The sequence below is a fragment of the Macaca nemestrina genome, chromosome 15 (assembly GCF_043159975.1).
Source record: "Macaca nemestrina isolate mMacNem1 chromosome 15, mMacNem.hap1, whole genome shotgun sequence".
Classification (NCBI taxonomy): Eukaryota; Metazoa; Chordata; class Mammalia; order Primates; family Cercopithecidae; genus Macaca; species Macaca nemestrina.
This window is the reverse complement of record NC_092139.1, coordinates 100,160,264-100,178,182: the sequence shown is the minus strand read 5'-3', so window position 1 is coordinate 100,178,182 and position 17,919 is coordinate 100,160,264. Positions and strand designations below refer to the sequence as shown.

General features: G+C 41.9%; 2 protein-coding genes across 12 annotated transcripts in view; one reads left to right on the top strand and one right to left on the bottom strand.

The window, feature by feature from the left end:
- LOC105493997 (synapsin III) overlaps window positions 1–3,989 on the top strand; it is a 550,021-nt gene extending 546,032 nt beyond the window's left edge. For all 9 annotated transcript variants that reach the window (XM_024796611.2, XM_011762037.2, XM_011762038.3 and 6 more), the window contains one exon: window positions 1,179–3,989. In XM_024796611.2, coding sequence (XP_024652379.1) covers window positions 1,179–1,311 — 133 coding nt within the window. In that variant the 3' untranslated portion in view covers window positions 1,312–3,989. The remainder of the gene's footprint in view (window positions 1–1,178) is intronic.
- Window positions 3,990–9,951: 5,962 nt separating this feature from the next.
- Window positions 9,952–17,919, bottom strand: part of LOC105494000 (F-box protein 7) — an 86,773-nt gene continuing 78,805 nt past the window's right edge. For all 3 annotated transcript variants that reach the window (XM_011762052.3, XM_011762051.3, XM_011762053.3), the window contains 4 exons: window positions 17,824–17,919; window positions 15,585–15,761; window positions 13,568–13,605; window positions 9,952–10,637 (listed from right to left, as the gene is read on the bottom strand). In XM_011762052.3, coding sequence (XP_011760354.2) covers window positions 10,251–10,637; window positions 13,568–13,605; window positions 15,585–15,761; window positions 17,824–17,919 — 698 coding nt within the window. In that variant the 3' untranslated portion in view covers window positions 9,952–10,250. The remainder of the gene's footprint in view (window positions 10,638–13,567; window positions 13,606–15,584; window positions 15,762–17,823) is intronic.

Below are 17,919 nucleotides of genomic sequence, written 5' to 3'. Positions count from 1 at the left end.
GGCACCATAGAGGCTTATCTGTGTACAGCCTGTCACCACATAAGAAGGTCAGTCCAGCTAATCACAGGACAGACAAGGGCTCTGGGCCTTAAACCAGGTTTGGTCACTGACCTTACAGTGTTCTAGCTAAAAACACGTAAATTTCCTGACTTACTGCTTTGAAGAATTTGGCTCAATTCAAGTCAGCGGGTATTCACCAAATACCTACTCTGTGCCTTGTTCTAGGTAAGACTTTCCGAGGGGTAAGAAGGAGTAAAAGACAGTCCCTGCTTTAAAGTCCCGTTTTTAATGTGATGACCGCATCACATGCAGAGCTCTTAAACTTTTGACACATTTACATCATCTCTTCCTATGTCTGTTGCCTCCCCTCCTATGACTGTGAGCCTCCTGAGGCAGGGCCTGAATCATATTCATCTTACACCCCTGTCCCCTAGCACGGGGGAAGTGCTCAACAAGCAGTTGCTACAGGCTGGCATTTGGGAAGCACTCAGAATGGCACCTGCCATTCAAAAAGTTGGCACTAAAAGAATTCCAAAAGGGGGTGGGGGGCAGAACTGGCCATAAAGACATTGGAGAAGAGATGGGGATTGAAGTCCAGAATGTCAGAGCTGGATGAGGCCTGAGGGTCAGCAGGACGAAGCCTTCGCTCTACAGATGAGATAAATGAAGCCCTGAGAAGGTAAGTTCCTTGCCCAAGGCCACAGACATCAAAGAGCAGAGAAGGTTCTAGAATACAGGCCTCCTGATACCTAAACTAGTGCTGGAAATAACTATAACCTGATGTTGATACAGCACATTGCAGTTTACAAAGTGGGTTTGTACCCACAGGCAGGAGAGCAGCGAAGCTACTACTCCAGCAATGCCTGCTGCCTCAACAGCCTGGCATAATGGAAAGAATGTGACCTCTGGGTGCTCCCCCATTACTTGCTGTGAGGACCTGAGCAAGTTAATTGACTCTGTGAACCCCTATTCCTGAACCTAAGAAATGAGGAACAAACCACCTTGCAAATTATGTGTGTAATGTACCTAACATCATGTTAAGCATTGGAATGCCTGGTTTCTGACCTTAATAACCTTATGATGATTGGGGTAGCCCATCTGGCTCACAGGCAAGCCCCCAAGACCCATTTGATAGTCTATGCCTTGTCTTCCTCAACCCCCTTGCCTTTCTGTTTCAGCAAATCTCAGTCCCTGACTAACAGCCTCAGCACATCCGACACCTCCCAGCGTGGGACCCCAAGTGAAGACGAGGCCAAGGCCGAAACCATCCGCAACCTGAGGAAGTCTTTTGCCAGCCTGTTCTCTGACTAACACCATCCAGGCTGGGAGGGGAAGAGTGCTCTGCTACACTCGTCCCCCTCCTGCCTCATCTTCCTTCTCAGCCTTGGTTCCTGATGGGAACAGAATGGAGGGCCTGAGAACATACTTTCTAAATGCCTTCGACCCAGGAACTGATTATATTTGTTCCCATTTTCCTTTACCGTGACATTCCAGCATTGTCTGACTGAGAGGTGGGCCTTTGAGAGCCTCCAGGTTCCTCAAAACAGGCCTGAGAGACGGGCGTCACATCCCTCTGCCTACCCACATACCCCGCTTCCCTGCCAGATAACCAAGTGAGATGTCTGCGAGTGGCTAGTTTTCACATCCTTATTAGTGTTTTGCTCACCTTTGGGCAAAGGCCCCCTCTAGGCCTTGCCCTACCTCCATCAAATGCAGACACTGTAGTCGGACCTCAGCAATATAGGAGGCAATAATCTTTTAACAGTGTTTTGCAAACAAAAAAAGAGAAAATCCCAGCCAGGGGAACTCGCCACCTGCCCACGCTAGTTCCATCCATGCTCAAGACTTGCCCTTAGACCAGACAGGCAAAGGCCCCCATCACACTTGGCCACTAGTGGGGTCCTGAAGCCAAGAAAGAAATGAGACCCTGTATGACAAGTGGGGTCTTGGAGAACACAACAGAAACAGAGGGGCCCTGGTAATGCCACTCATACTCAGAGCATTATTCTTATTTGGACAGCCGAGAGCAGATCACAGGTTCTTATAGGAATAAAGACGAGTTCACAGAGGAGAAAGAGGCCCGGGACCTCCCAAGGAAAGGGTCAGGTTAGGATCCTGTACCCATTCTGTTACACCACTGTTTGGTCTCTCTGGCCTCCCACCAGGAAAGCCGTTTCCTTTTTACGGATCTGTTGGGAACCAGAGAGAAGCAACAGATGAATGACGTAGGATCTGAAGTGCAATGGCAGTCACTTCTAGTTTGGCATCTCACAAACTCTGTACAGAAAGGTGTTGGCAGGTTACTCAATTTCAAAACGGGCCCCATGGTCAAATATGTTTAGGAACTACTGTTTGTATTTCTTTTTTGGAGATGCATTGTATATAATATATGTCAAAGGCTTTTGGAATTCCTGCAGGAAAGAAATCAGCTTTGTTAAATCCAAACTGATTTGACTCAATAAGTTAGCTGCAGAGCTGGAAAAAGTAGGCTAACTCCCTTCCCAGTGCTCTTTCCCCTGTACCAGCCTGCCCCTCATGCTTAGATAGGGTTCAGAGGTGACCTAAATCACCAAGCACCTGGTGCTAGAAACATAGTAGGTGCCAGAAGCAGCCTCCTGGTCTCGAAGAGAGCCCACGATACTAGAACATAGCTATGTCAGCCCCTTGCCTCCCACTTTGCAACCCGAGATACGTCTTCCCTTTGCTGTCCACGGGGAAGGGAGAGAGGGAGGTAAAAATGGAAGTGCCTCTGGCCTGGAGCAGCTTCTAGTTATGCGCAAGTAATGTAGATTGCTTGGTAATCAGCCGAGATCCATCCAGGTTCCCAGGAGCATAAAAGCAATCATCTCCTTTTTGGTCCTCCAAAACCAAACTGGGGTGGTGACATCAGGGCCAGAGACCCTCTCCTTCTGTGGGCATTGGGTCACTTAGAACTCTCAACCTCAGAAAAGCCTGCCTTCAAGCTGGCTTTTGACAGGTTATTGGCTGGAGACTGGCTCAGTATCGAAAGTGCTAGCTGTGCACCTGGCTGCCAGAAAGCCACTTGGCCTTTAGGACGGTCCTCTTCACATTGCCCTCTTCCCTCACTCATGATCAGGTCTGGATTTAAGAGCAAGAGACCCCAGGAAAATTCAGAAGTCGTCTCTCTCCTCTTGTTCAAGACCCTTGGTCTGGGATTCAATAATAAGTAGCAGACCTGGCATAAGAAAGATCAGATAAGTCAATTGCCAGTGACCATCGGGAGCCATAATTTGGCAGCTGGAGACTGGTAGGCGCAGGTCTGATTAACACTGGCGAGGATCCGCAGCAAATAAAATAGCCATTGTGTGAGGTGAGAAGTGAACAGCTGAAGGCCCTGTACTCTTTCTAGTGCCCAAAAGCCCACCACCCTTACTCTATCTCCACGCTCGGCTGAGTTCCGTGTTATAGGACAGTCCCGGCATGTCTGGAGCTCACTCTGCCCAGTAACACATCTCCCTTCTTTTTGCTCAATGCAACAGAATAGTCTGGCCAGGAGCTGCCAGAATCCTATCCAGAGGCAGCTGAGATGATGCGGTGGGCAGTCAGACACATGAAGCTGCTGCTTTGCAGGCATGGCTCTCTCATCATCACATTCTTCTAGACCCCCAAGGTGGGTGGAGGTGGGGGTCCTGGGGTCAATATCCCACAGTCATGCCTGGGGGAGGTCAGGTGATGGCAAGGAATAGATCAGACCATTTATAATCCGGCAGAACTTTGCTTCGTCCTCCTGCTGCTGCTCACTTAACCCTTTCACCGCTCCCTTGCAGCTTCTGAAGAAAGCCAAGTGGGGCATGAGGAAAAGAGACAGGAGGTGAAATTCAAAACGTCAGATGCGGGTACCTTTTAAAGCTATTCTGTTAAAAGAAATCTATCTAACAGAAGAGAGTATAAATATTGATTAACGTAAGGTTTGATGATTAGCCAATGATTCTAGGAGTCCCATTACTTAAACGCACACACACGCACACGCACACGCACACACACACACGCGCACACATACACATACATGCCTGGATGATAACTGGGAATTGACAAATGCACATCCTAAAATCCTGTCACCTCATGATCAGTTCATAGTTGTCTGAAAACCTGCTTCAAGAGAATGGCTTCCCGACTTGTCCCCAAGAAGATAGGGGTCACTAGTATAAGTCACACGATGAGAGAACCAGAATATCAACCTCTCAGACTTGAGGGTTCCTGGGCCCTTGCCCCTTCTTTCCTGACAAGGGCAGGTGAGGCTTCCCCATTAGAAGGACATGGGGCACTGCTTATAAGAGCAGCCTATTACAAGATCCAAGCACAGAGAGCTACAGGAGTTGAAGTTTGGTTCCTTCCACTTAACAAAAATACATCCACCCTCCTTTCTCAGGGGTAGACCTTTCAAATATTAATAAATAATGCTGTGCGCCATCCTGAATAAACGGGTAAAAGAAAACTTGTAGGGCAGGATGTAGCCACAAGGTCCACAAGTTTCAGGAGATTAGGAACATAGGAAACCCCTGTGGCAATCGTCCCTCTTCAACAATCTCACCCAATTTTCACTTAGTAATAAAAGACAGCACAAAACACACAACTGAATGGTAACAGGCTGGCCAGAGTTTCTCAATGTGTGGGCCATGGCCATGGGCAGAGCTAGTTACAAAGGCAGATGAAGCTTCATTTCGGACCAAAGGAGTCAGAATTTCTGGTCACAGGACCCAGAACCTGCATCTTTGTCAATGTCCCCACTTTGAGTCCACTTTGAAGTGAGACCAGCAACCTAAGCTGGGCTGTGTGGGAAAGCCACTGCATGAGAAACAGTACTGGTATGGGTGTGCTATAGTCTCCAACGCAGCTAAGAACCCACTCCTTTAGTGAACAAAACTAGTGGCCCCGTGAACAATGACCACATGGCCTAAATCCTCCCATATTCCTATATTCCGTCCTTTGTCCTCAGACACACCTCCGCATTCAAAGGATAGCTCCCAGATACTCCAGTATCTGCGTACAACAGCAGCAGAAACTCCTTCCAAACTCCAAATCAGCAGGCATCCTGATTTTTATAACCATGCACAGATATATCCAGATCCATGACATAACACTAGTTTATAGTCAACATGTTTAAATAATTTCCCCACTGGTCTGTGTATGAACATAGAAACCAAGGGCACATAGGTCTCATGGTGACCCCAAAATGGTTGTTTTGTCACACAGGCTAGCACGTGTTCCTTCCAAAAATGTAACCTTTAGTAATTGTGACATTTTGAAATGGGAAAGGGCAAAAAGGAGGGAGAGGGGAGTCATGCTATATAGACTCTAAAATGTTATGTTCGTTGTTTTTTTTTTTGTTTTTTTGCTTTGTTTCGCAACTTTGAGCCAGAGAAAGGCTAGCATTTTCCCTCCAAGCTGACTCGGGGAAGCTGAAACACAACAAAGACCTATTTGATTTGTGCACAATGAACAGGGATTTAAAAACGCAGCCTTAGTGGACAGCTCTACCAGCCAGAGAAAAGTTCTTCCAGATCTTCCTCCCGTCAGCACGATAAAATGGTACTATGCTTTGGTTAAATGTGAAATCAGCTTTCCAAGAACAGTGGAATATCCTTTCTCTTCCATCAGTTCCCTAGATTCTCTTCGTTACTACATTCTCTAGCCTAACATTCAGTCCCTGCTGAATTAACTAATATTCAGATACATTCAAGATAGAACTCACACTCAGTTCTATCTTTCCAAAATTTAAGAGGATGAGAGGTCTTCACTCGCATGGTAACAAACGCAGCAGCAAACCCCATAAAACTGAACATCAACTGCCTTCTGGAAGTTCTCATCTGGCAAGCTAGTGCAGGTATCTTGTGCATGGGTCAAGAGAGTGAAGCTCAGAGCACACTGCTTGGCACCCAGCAGGTGTTCAGGACAAGTTTTAGCTCAGCTAGCTCAGCCCTCCTAGAAAACTATGAAATAAAATCCAAACAAAAGTATTAAGATTGAAATAAAAGGATGTTTTTCTAAGAGTATCAATATATGGAAGTGACTTGCCCAAGAACAGACTCAAACCAACCAAAACCCAGTAAAATGAGATAATTGAGAAAGCAGCAGCAGAAAATCAATGTCAGGTTTTCCACCTCAAAAAGACCTCTTCTAAACTGAATCTGAAGAGGGATGGGAGGAGGCAGAACGAGAACATGACACCGCTCCTCGGGGCCTACAAGAAGGTAAGGTGACTGCAGGGCTGTGAGCCGTAGGGGAGTTGCCATTGTCAGCATCAGTCAGGGAGGCTGGAGTGAGCAGACCAGGACAACTCCACAGCTTCGGCAGCAAAGGTCCAGGACCAAGGAAAGCAAGTACACAGATTGTGCTTCACACAACAAACACAGCAGTTTCCAAACAGCACAGCCTCAGTTCGAACCGGCCCAGGAGCACACCATGTCCTTTCAGGACCTGCCCCTTCCAGTGCCCTAGGGCAGACTAATCTCTTAATGCTTTATTCAACTTCGTAAAACACTGGTGGCTCATTTTATGTGTTTTGAATTGGTGAAAGGATGCAGGTTGGTCACGGGTTAAGCTCGGTAAGTCAGCCTTGCAGATACAAGTGGCAGCTTAATTATCCTGGAGGCAGAGCTCATTGCCTAAGAGCACTTTCACACGAGTCTCTGCTTTTCCTTTATCCTAGAGGGCAAGCTGGCTGGTTACTAATTATACCGTCAAAAGCTGTCCTAGGCTCCTAAGTTGCTGCTGATATAAGTGTTTCAGCCTAATATTTGGACTCTAATAGAAGGCAGCACTTTTGGTTTGGTAAGAGACAAACTGGAAGGCTGGGCAACAAGTAAGTTAAAGTTGTCCATTTATCAAACACAATGCCTAAGAGACACAGAGGCTCCCTTCTGTTTCCATGCACTGGCTGTTTCCACACAGCTGAAAGAGATGAGCTGTGGACACTTAGACCTTGTATTGAGATGAATTCACTGGCCAAGAGGAAAAGAAGAAAGTGGTTGGGAAATATTTTTTGGAACTGGTGGGGCATTCCTGTAAGGGAAATCAATCTAAAACTAAACATTCTTTCTACAACATGTGTATAAAATACACTTTTTTTTATATATACAGACACAGTCTTGCTATATTGCCCAGGCAGGTCTCAAACCCCTGGCTTCAAGCAATCCTCCCACCTAGGCCTCCCAAAGTGCTGGGATTACAGGTGAGGGCCACTGCACCTGGCTACACATTTTAATCCCTGAAAATCCTACATCCCTTTCATTGTTTTTACACTGATTAATCTTCCCAAATGTAATTTGTTTCCATCCTCTCACATTCTAAGTGTCTGCTCTCCATGGTCTTTCACTGAGTCTAGAGCAGAAGCAAGATCACAGTTCTTTGGCACTCAGTTAACGTACTATGTTTTGCTATGGATTAGCAGAAACTAAATGCTGTAACCTATTGGGGAATCTCAGGAGTGATATTTAAGCTAGTCAGTTTAAATCAAATCCTTGTTCTATGTGACTTACCCAGTACTTCCCAATGATCTTATCCAGTCATCTTCTACAGTCAACTGAAGACTACACAAAGAAGCACTGCTCATGCATATGGCACAGCAGAGCACTGGGACCCGCCCAGCTCCTCTCTGAAGCTCTGTAATTGGGCCGCTACTGCCTAGAGTAGGAGAGAGGCAAGCCTTAGTGCTGGGCCCTGAGTATAGTGAGCAAAAGAAGAAATGTCCAGCTCCATGAAAGAATTACAGAGGTAATAAGCAAAGCAGTGGTCTCAGGAATTGGAAAGACCCAAGCAAGAGTCAGAATTCAACAGTTTTTACACAAAGAATATCAAAATCTTAAGTTGGAAGGACACCTTCCATGATTTGATTCCCAGCCACATCAAACTTCCATTTATAAATGAGGGGAATGGGGCAGAGAAAGCTCCTGTTAATAAAAGAGGAGGCCACGCACAGTGGCTCACACCTGTAATCCCAGCACTTTGGGAGGCCAAGGCGGGCAGATCACGAGGTCAAGAGATCAAGACATCCTGGCTAACACGGTGAAACCTCGTCTCTACTAAAAATACAAAAATTAGCTGGGCATGGTGGTGCGTACCTGTAGTCCCAGCTACTCGGGAGGCTGAGGCAGGAGAATCGCTGTAACCCAGGAGACAGAGGTTGCAGGGAGCCAAGGTCATCCACTGCAGTCCAGCCTGGCAACAGGGCAAGACTCCATCTCAAAAAAAAAAAAAAAAAAAAAAAAAGAGTAAAGGGAAAATAAGGGGCTACAGAAAGGCGTAGGACATACCAATGATGTCGAACCACATCTTACTAAGATGCGTTGCTGTGGCACTCTAAACTCTTGCTTGCTTCCATTACAATACATCCAGGTGATCTCAGAAAATCGTGCAGTGAACAGGCTTCTGTGAAACTACGATTTTCCTCTCATTATACACCAGCAATACATACAGCTCAACAGTCTCAGTTTAATGACAAGAATGTAGGACTTCACAAGCTTCTAACTATAAATTCAGCTTTTCAAGAGGAAATGCGTTGAGGATTGTCTTAAGAATTATTAAAAAAAACTATTGTGAGAGATCTGCAAATTTAGGTTTAGGCATACTGCCAATATCCTAAACTAAGCGAGATTTGTAATGTCTGCCAGTTAGTCTGAGGTGAGGATGGAAAGCAGCACCAGTATCCACAGGACACCAGCACCATCCATGGAGTTCTCAAGGGCCACTCAAAAAAGACTGCATTCTGAACACTTGTTGTTTTATAGTATTTGGTGCTTCTAGTCGTCACCATGTCCTCCCACACCCATTACACACATACACACATCCGCTGCATAGTGCAATACAACATTGCAAAGCCACAAAGAAATGTATCAGAGAACTAGTATATGGACCCAACAAAGCTTCAGGAGGACCTTGTTAGACCCAATTAAAGCCATATGGCATCTAGTGAACACATTTTTAAAAGGCTGTCCTGTAGCTCAGATATTACAAAATACCACAGAAACAAATGTAAACAACTCCAATCCTTTACTATACATTAAGCTACTAAAAGTAACAGGCCTCAAGAAAATCATATTATTGACTGAATTTTCTTCACTGTGATGATAAAAAAAAAAAACTCAATATACATGTGTAGCAAAAAAAAAAAAAAATTCACTTGTATGTAGGACTCAAAATATTCTTGCAGCACTTAACATTCCAAGCCATTTCCTTATATGCAAAACAATTTTTAAAAAAGCAGGAAGACATTGGCAATATTCCTATTTTCTGTAGATGCTAGTAGTGGTTTATTCCTATGTTGTGAATCAGATTTTGTCACTATAGCATGTTTCTATAGTTGTTTGTATAAGTCATTTGTGTTTGGCCTTTTTCTTGTTGTAGAAAAAATAAATCTTGAATTTTGTGTATTTAAGTCTGAAAAGCAAAATGTTCTTCGAATAAGAGGCTATCTTTGAAGAACCATACCTGATTAGCACTCACAGCAGTAAAACTTTTTTAAAAGATATCATCTACTTAAATTACAAATTAGGGACTAAGTGTTCAAAACACAAGGAAAACAAAATCATAACCACCTCATCCCAGGAGCCATAAACAGGAGTCCCTAATACCAAATGGCCTTTGAACAACATTGCTTCACAGCCCAGAAAGTTCCACCACAGAACCCAAGAAAGAGCTGCAGAGAGAGAAGAGGTGGACCTGAGTGGGTGTGTGGCCAAAGCACCCACCCCAAGTCCAGTTCAACCAAACTAGCTGCTTTCATTCAGTTCATAAATCAGGCCTTTGAAAAAGATAGAGCACTGCTAAAATGAAAAAACAAAACAAAAAAAAAACCCAAAAAAACAGAAACCCCTTACAAAAATTATCTGCCTATGCTATGTTCTGATAATTCTGAAATGTCCAAATAACATTGTGTATCTGTTCTGAATATTTATTACATATCTTTCTGTAATAAAAATCAAGACCACCATGTCATTTACACTTTTTTTTAATCTGGTAAGAACAGCATCAGAAAACAACCTTCGATCTAGAGGAGAACCAAGAGCAGGGAGATCAGCAGCCAACTATTCCCAAGGCCAACCTTGCCACAAAGGAACCTTTGGGTCACACCACCCCTAAGGGCTGTAAATATATCTCTTAAAAGGCTTCTGGGAGTGCAATTCTCACCACTACAATCAGAAATAACACTTGAGATCAGCACCCCAAGGAGTTGACATCTGTAGTTTAGAAACAAAAACAAATGGAGCTCCAGAAATGAAATTACAAATCAATCACATGAATGACAGGCGGCCGTCAGTTGGCCGACCCCTACTGGGTCTAAAGGGAAATCTGTCATTGGGGCCGCCTCGCCCTGGCAAGATGGGGTTAGGTCCTGGGAGTGGGCCAATTGGATCAAAGCGTGGTCTGAGTGGAGGGAACTGGCTGGGCGTCTCCCCAGGACCAGGAATGAGTGAATTGATTGGGTCTCCAACATAGGGAAGTGTTGGTCTTTGGTCATATTCACCCCCGATAATTCCTGGAGGAAGGCGGGAGCTAGGAAATGGCCTAGGGTGCAAGGGGTTGGGATAGAATGGAATGCCGTGAGTTGACGATGGCAGGAGCATCACAAACCGCCCTTTGGGGGATTCTTTTCTTTGTATGTGCCTCTTCCTGTACAGCTGTAGAAAAAAGAAAAATAAAAGAACAAGATAAGGTCAGTGATCTGGATGTTTCCCTGTAGTTCTAATTTGCTTTCATAGTAAAGATCTATAGGTACACCTTAGAGATATTGTGGATTTAGTCCCAAACCAATGCAATAAACCAAGTCACACACATTTTTTGGTTTCCCAGTGTATATAAATCCTACGTTTACTATACTAAGTGTGCAATGGCATTATATCTAAAAAGACAATGTACTTAAAACTATTTTAAAATACTTACTGATAAAAAATGCTAACAATCACCTGAGTCTTTAGCAAGTTGCAATCTTTTTGCTAGTAGAGGGTCTTGCCTCCACGTTCATTGCTGCTGACGGGTCAGGGTGCTGGTTGCTAAAGGCTGAAGTGGCTGTGGCAATTTCTTAAAATAAGACAACAGTGAAGTTTGCCACATTGACGGACTCTTCCTTTCATGAAAGATTTATCTGTACATGCGGTGCTGTTTGATCGCATTTTACCCACAGTAAAACTTTCAAAATCAGAGTCAACCTTCTCAAACCCTGCTTCTGTTTTGTCAACTAAATTTATGTACTATTCGAAATCCTTTGTTTTCCAGGAATAGATTTCATTCCAAGAAACCACTGATAAAGAAAAGGTGGTATATGTATACCATGGAATACTACTCAGCCATAAAAAGGAATGAAATAATGTCTTTTGCAGCAACTTAGTTGCAGCTGGAGGCCATTATTTTAAGTGAAGTAACTCAAGAATGGAAAACCAAATCTTGTGAGAGCTAAGCTATGAGGATGCAAAGGCATAAGAATGACGTAATGGACTCTGGGGACTTAGGGGGAAAGGCTGGGAGGGAGGTAAGGGCTAAAAGACTACATCTTGGGTACAGTTCACACTGCTTGGGTGGCGGGTACACTAAAATCTCAGAAATCACCACACTAAAGAACTTATCCATGTAACCAAAAACCACCTGTAACCCAAAAACTGATTTTTTTTTTTTTTTTTTTTTTTGAGATGGAGTCTCACTGCTCTGTCGCCCAGGCTGGAGTGCAGTGGCGCGATCTCGGCTCACTGCAAGCTCCACCTCCCGGGTTCACACCTTTCTCCTGCCTCAGCCTCCCAAGTTAAGCTGGGACTACAAGCGCCTGCCACCACGCCCGGCTAATTTTTTGTATTTTTAGGTCAGATGGGGTTTCACCGTGTTAGCCAGGATGGTCTCAATCTCCTGACCTCGTGATCCGCCCACCTCGGCCCCTCAAAATGCTGGGATTACAGGTGTGAGCCACCACACCCGGCCGACTTTTTTTTTTAAAAAAACCACTTTCTCTCTTCATCCATAAGAAGCAAGTTCTCATCCATTCAAGTTTGACTGTGAGATTGCAGCAATTCAGTCCCATCTTTAGGCTCCACTTCTAATTCTAGCTCTCTTGCTAGGTCCATCACATCTGCACTCCTCCACTGAGGTCTTGAACCCCTCAAAGTAATCCATGAGGATTGGAATCAACTTCCAAACTCCTGTTAATGTTGATATTTCATCTCCCCGCCATGAATCCTGAATATGCTTAATGGCATCTAGAAGGGTAAATCCTTTCCAAAAGGTTTTCTGTTTCCTTTGCCCAGATCCATCAGGAATCACTGTCTCTGGCAACCATGGCCTTACAAAATGTATTTCTTAAATAATAAGATTCAAAGTCAAAATTACTCCTTGATCTATGAGCTTCAGAATGCAGTTGTGTTTGCTGACATGAAAACATTAATCTCCTTGCACATCACCGTCAGAGATGTGGGATGACTGGCTGCATTTGTCCATGAGCAGTATTTTAAAAGGAGTATTTTTTATAAGCAGTAGGCCTCAATAGTGGACTTGAAATATTCAGTAAACCATGCCATAAACTACGTATTGTCATTCAGGCTTTGTTGTTCCATTTACAGAGCAAAGGCACAGATTTAGCATAATTCCTTTTATCTTTTTTTTTGAGACACAGTCTTTCACTGTCTCCTGGGTTGGAGTGCAATGGAGCGATCTTGGCTCACTGCAACCTCTGCCTCCCCGGTTCAAGTGATTCTCCTGCCTCAGCCTCCTGAGTAGCTGGGATTACAGATGCGCACCACCACACCCGGCAATTTTCTTTATTTTTAGTAGAGACAGAGTTTCACCGTGTTAGCCAAGATAGTCTCAAACTCCTGACCTCAGGTGATCCGCCTGCCTCGGCCTCCCAAAGTGCTGGGATTACAGGCGTGAGTCACCGCACCAGGCCTGAGTGAGCATAATTGTTAAGGGCCCTAGGATTTTCAGAATGGTCAACAAGCACTGGCTTCAAAAATCACCAACTGCATTAGTCCCTAAAAAAAAAGTCAGCCTGTCCTTTGAAGCTGGGCACTGACTTCTCTCTAGCTATGAAATAGATGGCGTCTTCTTCCAATAGAAAGCTGTTTCATCTACATTGAAAATCTGTTGTGTAATGCAGCCACCTTCATCAGTGATTTTAGCTACCTCTTCTGTATAACTTGCAGCAGCTTCTCCATCAGCACTTGCTGCTCTACCTTGCAGTTTCTGTTATGGAGACATTAGAATAGTACCTTATGAAACAGTATAATATATTCTTTTCATAAGGTACTATTTTAACTAGCTGAACAGCTGATGACTACTCCAGCACAAAGACAATTCATTTAAATTTTGTTGCAACAAAAGAATGTTTTACAATAAGTAAATATGAAAAATAATCATTGTGTTAACATTTTTTCCATATAATTATAAGAAAATAAGGACTGAGTCTAAAGTAAAAGTTGAAAACATTTTCATTTACTGAAATTTAGCGTAAATTAAATGAAAACAGATTTCATTACATCATATAAAAGTGAAAATATACCCTTAATATATTAATTCACTAGTCATTTCTGTGTTATGGACATTAGCCTTAATATTTAAAAATACCTACTTCTTTCCAATCTGTGTCTTGAACTCTGACAGTATTGTCTGCAAAGGAAAAATGAAAAATAAGGATTTAAAAACATTTCATTCATCCAGCATTAAACAATGGGTTTTGTTTTTCTCCTAAGAAAAGTGAAACTTACCCATTAAGCATGAGAAAAAAAGAAAATAAAAACTAATCATTTATATAACACACACTATGTCATTCATATTTTCTTATCTAATTCAAACACTTTCTTGATGGTTAAGGGTGATCACCGCTGCTCTGTGCTACCCAGTAATTCAATGCAGTGACTCCTCAGGGACTATGGAGAAACATGTGGCTACTCTCTTCCTACATTAACTGGTTCTACACTGTATCTTCTCCCCCTAATCTCATTTAGGTGCGTCACCTGCTTCTAATCCAATGTCTCATGTTATACCAAACTGGGTAACCTCAGAGTTTCTGTATTACAGCCCATGTTCATTACTGGAGGTCACGCTGACTTAGTCTTTCATCCATATTCCGGTTACACTATTTTCTCCCAACCATGTCCTGAATGACTCAGCTATCAGAAGCATGACCATAACTAAGTATTTTTTAATGTACTTCTTTATTTGAAATATGTGAAATGGGGAAAAAGAAACCCATTCAACTTTAAGTATACAAAAGTGTTTGGACAAAAGATGATGATATCTTCTCTACAAGTTACTACATTAGCAAGGAAGTAAGGTTTATAAAAGCTCTGGCCCCGTAACATTGTATCTACAGAAAAATCTGAATAGCTTACAAATGAGCTTGTGGGCCACAATCTAAAAATTAAAGAATAATTGTGCTTTAATCCTAAACTTGAATATACAAGTGAAAGGATATTTGTTCCTTTTATGAGTATTTATATCATACCCTGCTTTTTCTCAGTGCTTCCATATACATCAGTAATTCTGCCTTTTCTTTTTTACTATATTTTTAATTCTTTTTTGAGTTGGAGACCAGCCTGGGCAACACTGCAAGACTTTGTCTCCACTAAAAATAAACAAACAAAAAAGTTGGCCAGGTATGGGGGCGCATGCCTATAGTCTCAGCTACTTATGAGGCTGAGGAGGGAGGATCACTTGAGCTCAGGAGTTGGAGGTGGCAGTGAGCGATGATTGCGCCACTGCACTCCAGGGCAACACAACTAGACCCTGTCTCAATAAAATAAAATAAAATAAAATAAAATGAATTATTTTTTGAGATGATGCTTTCTTGCTGCCAATTGAGACAAAATAACATTTTAAATGTCAAATTCAGGGACATAAAAAAAGCAAAAAGAGGACCTCAGGAATCAAAGAAGAGGAAAGGAACAAACCAGGTCATTTACACTTCTTACATTTTGAAATTTTAAAAGAAAAAAACATAAATAGGAATGCTATTTATAAAATAAATATGGATTTTTCCATTGTGGGTTTTTTTGTAACACGACCCATTAAATGGATTTCATGACCCACCCCAGGGTCAAACAATCTGAAAACACCAATATGTAGTAAAATGGTGGCAGCAGAAAAAAAGTTCCACAATCAGGTTTTTGGCCTTGTAGCAGGAAATCCTGATGCACAAGTTCTACCATCACCAGTGCCACAATAATTACCAGGTCACCATAATGTGACCATACAGAAATAAAGCTGCCCTGGCAACATGGAACAGGTCAACAAAACTCTCTTAACTTACACACTGGTCTCAACCATGAAAGCAGTTCAGAAATGCCAGCTCATTTCTAAGTCAGATGCTGACTATTGTCTCTAGCGAGAAAATAAGCCTGTCTTACTTTCATTTTTCTATCCTGAAATAATCTTACACTAATGAGCGATTTGTGTTGTGCAAAATACAAAAATGAGAGGGTTTTAGGGACACAGGCAAAGGTATATGAAGCTTAGAGTCAGTCTCTTTAAGGCCATTAAAATTATTTGCAACAGAAAAATCCTACAACTAAAAACTTTTGGTGAGCCGAGTAATTAAGACAATAAGAAAGAGCCTTTTCTTGCGAATATGTCATTATGGAAATCACCTCGAAAATCACGCAGATACAAAAACCTCCACAAAAGTGGGTCATTTGAAGCAGTAAAGAGGTCACGACAAACTGCAGACAAAGACAAGACGGAACGAACATCCAGAAGTCGGAAGATCCGTAGTTTCAGTTCCAACGGGAGGACGACCAACCCAAATACATCTGGTAGGCTCAGTGCTAAAAGGAAAAAAAGAGAAGTAACAGGTATTACTGAGTAAAGAACATCTGGCTTTCTCCACACAGTCAACAAAGTTGCCACCTGTTCCTTTCTAAAGTGGCAAAAAATTAGATGGTACTCTTAATTATTCCCAAGTATGCATCATCTACAACGAATTTTTAACCCCAGCTTGACTATAATTACTACTAACTCATGCAACTCTAGGCCCTTACTCCCTTGATGTTTTAGTAGAAAGACAAATGCTTTTTAATATAAATCAAATAACTATAACAATTGCTAAATTCTAGCCAATGGCCTCTTCTGTCTCAAACATTATTCAATACAACAGTATTTCTTTATTCAACTACAGAAAATGAGTAATTCTTGGCTTTTATATCTGATTCCCTGCCAGTTATTAACTGTGTGCCTTTGGACAAGTTATTTAAACTCTAACTTAATTTCATCTGTAAAATGGATTAATATTACATCCCACCGACTTCAATGAGTTGTTGTGACAAGTAAACGTATTAATACATATTAAGTGCTTAGAACAATGTTTGGCACACCAAGCATAAGCACTCAAGTGTTAGCAAATTACTATTACCTGAAGTCTAGCAGGCTAAAAAGAGATAGATAAATTCAGAAACAAAGCCAAGAAAGGAAAAGAAAAATAATATGTTCCAAGTTCAGTGAAAATTATGTTTTGGTTATCAGCACCTTCAAAATATTTGTGATACTATCCTCCACTAGCAAAAATAATCAAAATCCAACAAAGACATATCTATATGTGTTTTTCAATTGACATTACTTCCTTTCCCTCATCACCAACTACAGAGAAGACTACTGTTATAATAGACACGCCACCATTCAACTTGACACCAAAAATGTTACTTACTTCTCTACACACAGAGAGCAAATAAAAGCCACTATCTGTTCACATAAGTCAGAAACTACCTACTAGTTGGAGAATTGTGGTAGATTGTATTGTGGTTCTCAATCACTTCCTACACATAATTATACTTCCCCACCCCACTACCATTAGGCTTGGCCATTTTTGTCTTATTTTTTCAATAAAATGTGAGTGGAAGTGACATATATAATTTCTGGGCAAAAGCGTTGAACCAACACATAATTGGGCCACTGGCACACCACAAGAGGAGCATGTCCTAGATAAAGACAACTCCTTCAGCCAAAGCAAACCCACACACAACATGTACACGAGCGAGAAGTAAATTTCACTGTAAGTCACTGAGATTTAAAATTTTTTTAACTGCAAAAAAAAATAAGAGAAAGCTAATATAAGGATCTTGAGTGAATTATAAACCTTACTGAATTATGATTTCATCATGTATAAAATAAGTACCATAAAATTTACTTCAAAGTCATTAGCAGTAAATAAGAGTACATGTGAAATATCCAACAAAGTGCCTGCATAGAGCCTCCAATAAATGGTTTAAAAAAAAAACTCAGATCCAATTACAGACCATATATTATTTATATGTGTGTGTATATATATATACACACATACATATATACACACACATATATATAAATATATGTGGTTCTCATATATATATAAATATTGTGGTTCTCAATCACTTCCTACACATAATTATACTTCCCCACCCCACTACCATCAGGCTTGGCCATTTTTGTCTTATTTTTTCAATAAAATGTGAGTGGAAGTGACATATAATTTCTGGGCAAAAGCCCAAAATATAAATGTATGTGTGTATAGAGAGAAAGAGCATCTATTATGTACCTGACCCCATGCTAGACCACAAGAATACAAACGTAAGATATATTCCCTACCTTCGAGATATTCCCAACCTTAGGTGGAAAGAAATCATATCAACAATTATAGTCCATGGAAAAGAGTCTATAATAAAAATATGTACAAAATAGCATGGAGATACAAAGAGCAAGTAAATAGCACTTAAGGAATATTAAGCTTAGTCTTAAAAGAGGAACATTTAGCTAGGAGCAGAAAAGAGGGCAGTCAGATGTCATACCCACCAAGAATACTAAGTATACTTATATTCTTTACAGTCCCTTGAACTGAGACAGTATTTCATCTCTTACCTTGTCGGGTAAAAGCCAGAAGAGGGTACACCAGCTGGTCTTTAAAGAGGCGAGAGAGTTTCTGAAGATCTTTGTATATCTTGGCTACATGTTCCC